Source organism: Monoraphidium neglectum (assembly GCF_000611645.1).
Source record: "Monoraphidium neglectum strain SAG 48.87 unplaced genomic scaffold scaffold06713, whole genome shotgun sequence".
Taxonomy (NCBI): Eukaryota; Viridiplantae; Chlorophyta; class Chlorophyceae; order Sphaeropleales; family Selenastraceae; genus Monoraphidium; species Monoraphidium neglectum.
In genome coordinates this window covers 1-2,015 of record NW_014006933.1, presented here as the reverse complement: position 1 = coordinate 2,015, position 2,015 = coordinate 1, and the positions used below count along the sequence as shown (strand labels likewise).

The 2,015-nt window shown below is 63.3% G+C and overlaps 1 protein-coding gene across 1 annotated transcript; it reads left to right on the top strand.

The window, feature by feature from the left end:
* Window positions 1-102: 102 nt before the first annotated feature.
* MNEG_16725 (hypothetical protein) lies at window positions 103-1,955 on the top strand (the record flags this gene model as incomplete). The annotated part of the gene is made up of 5 exons (XM_014034805.1): window positions 103-129; window positions 412-492; window positions 813-950; window positions 1,392-1,507; window positions 1,850-1,955. 5 exons carry the CDS (start codon window positions 103-105, stop codon window positions 1,953-1,955), a joined length of 468 nt encoding a protein of 155 aa, XP_013890259.1.
* Between the last annotated feature and the right edge of the window lie 60 nt (window positions 1,956-2,015).

Sequence of the window (2,015 nt, the reverse complement as noted above, 5' to 3'; positions counted from 1 at the left end):
CCCGCCGACCCCTCCCCTGCCTTGCCCCACCAGATATCGCGGGTGGAGTACGTGCACTCCCGCAGCTTCATCCACCGCGACATAAAGCCGGACAACTTCCTCATGGGCCTCGGAAAGAGGGCCAACCAGGTGCGCCACAGCGCGCTCGCGCCTGCGCCCGCGCACCAGCACGCGTCGCGCCCCTCGCGCTTCGGCCCTGGGAACCCGGCGCCAAGACGCGCCGGGCGGGCCCTCGCCGGCAGGGTGGCGGCGCCGGCTTGTGGGCCAGCGCCCAGGCCGCGGCAGCGATCACGGAGCCCCCATCGCTTGTCCGCTCTCGCTGCCCTTCCAGCTGCGGCCGGCAAAACAGTCGTGCTCCGGCATACATACACTTATTGGACACCCATTACATATCGCCCCACCCCCCTTCAGGTCAACATCATCGATTTTGGGCTGGCTAAGAAATACAGGGACCCGCGCACCCATGTTCATATTCCTTATGTCGAGAACAAGGTGCGGCGCACAGGGCCGGCCGGCGTGCGCCGCAACAGGGGCTCGCGAAGCACAGGCAGGGTCTGAAGGAAGGCCAGCGCCAGGCGGAGCTGGCGTCCTCCAGCCAGCCATCTGGAGTCTGCACGCCACCATTGGGGCGTTGACATCAACCGCGTGCCAGGGTTGTGTGGGCAGCCCGTCGGCCCCGATTCTTTGCTCCCTCCCTCCTCTCACATGGTCAACCTCTCTGTCTCCCTCACACGCAAACCCGCAAACACACACACACACACACACACATACACGGCCACTCTCACGACAACCAAATATTTGACTTCCCACAGAACCTGACGGGCACCGCGCGCTACGCGAGTGTCAACACGCACCTGGGCATTGAGCAGTCGCGGCGGGACGACCTGGAGAGCCTGGGGTACGTGTTCATGTACTTTCTCAGGGGCAGCCTGCCCTGGCAGGGCCTGCAGGTGCGCGCGCGCGCGCACGTGTGTGTGTGTGTGTGTGTGTGTGTGTGTGTGTGTGTGTGTGTGTGTGTGCGTGCGTGTGTGTGTACGCGCGCGCGCACGACCGTGCGTGTAGTTTTGTTTGTGGAAATGAATGTGCGCCTGTGTGTTAATGAGCATGTGTGTTTGCGTGCGTGTATGTGCGTGGATGGGGGGTGGAGGATGAGAGGGAAGGGGGTGGAAGTGAGGATTGAGGTGTACGCTTATGCCTGCGGTGCTTGCATGCGTGCGCAGGCAGCCAACACTGCTCGGCCAGGTGGCCGGCCACAAGCAGTTGCTCATGGCGCGATGCGTGCGCTCGAAAGCGTCACGGCCAGAATGCATCTGCTCGCGTGTGCCCCCCGCCCGTACCGCACACTTCCGGACCCGCCTCGCGCCGCGTCACCCGTGGCACCACGTCACCAGGCGGCCACCAAGAAGCAGAAGTACGAGAAGATCAGCGACAAGAAGATGCGAACGCCCTTCGAGTCGCTGTGCAAGGGCTTCCCGCGCGAGTTTGTCCTCTACTTCCAGAACGTCAGGTGAGGCTTGTAAAACTCCGTATGCAAACGCATCGGCGCCGCGGCCTGGTCGCAGCAGCACCCCTCCATCGACGGGGCCGACGGCTTTTTGAAACAGGAATCGGGCCTGGAGTCTTTGCGTTGGGTCGGGGCGACAACCCCACCCAACGCCTCTGCACGGAGCGCGTGGGGACCTGCTTGTCGACCCTTCACTGCCTCTGCCGTCTCTAGGGGCTGGTTTTGCTGTGCGCCTGCCACACAGAATGACTCCGCGTTAACAAAACCTGTGCCACCTCCCTCAACACACACACACACACACTCACACACACACACGCACACACACACACACGCGCGCGCGCGCAGGTCTCTGCGTTTTGACGAGAAGCCGGACTACGCCTTCCTGCGGCGCATGCTGCGGGACCTCTTCGCCAAGGAGGGCTGGAACTGGGACTATGTGTTCGACTGGTGAGGGGGCTGGGGTTGGGGTTTCCAGGGTGGGTGTTGCAGGCGGTATTGTGGTGCTGTAGGC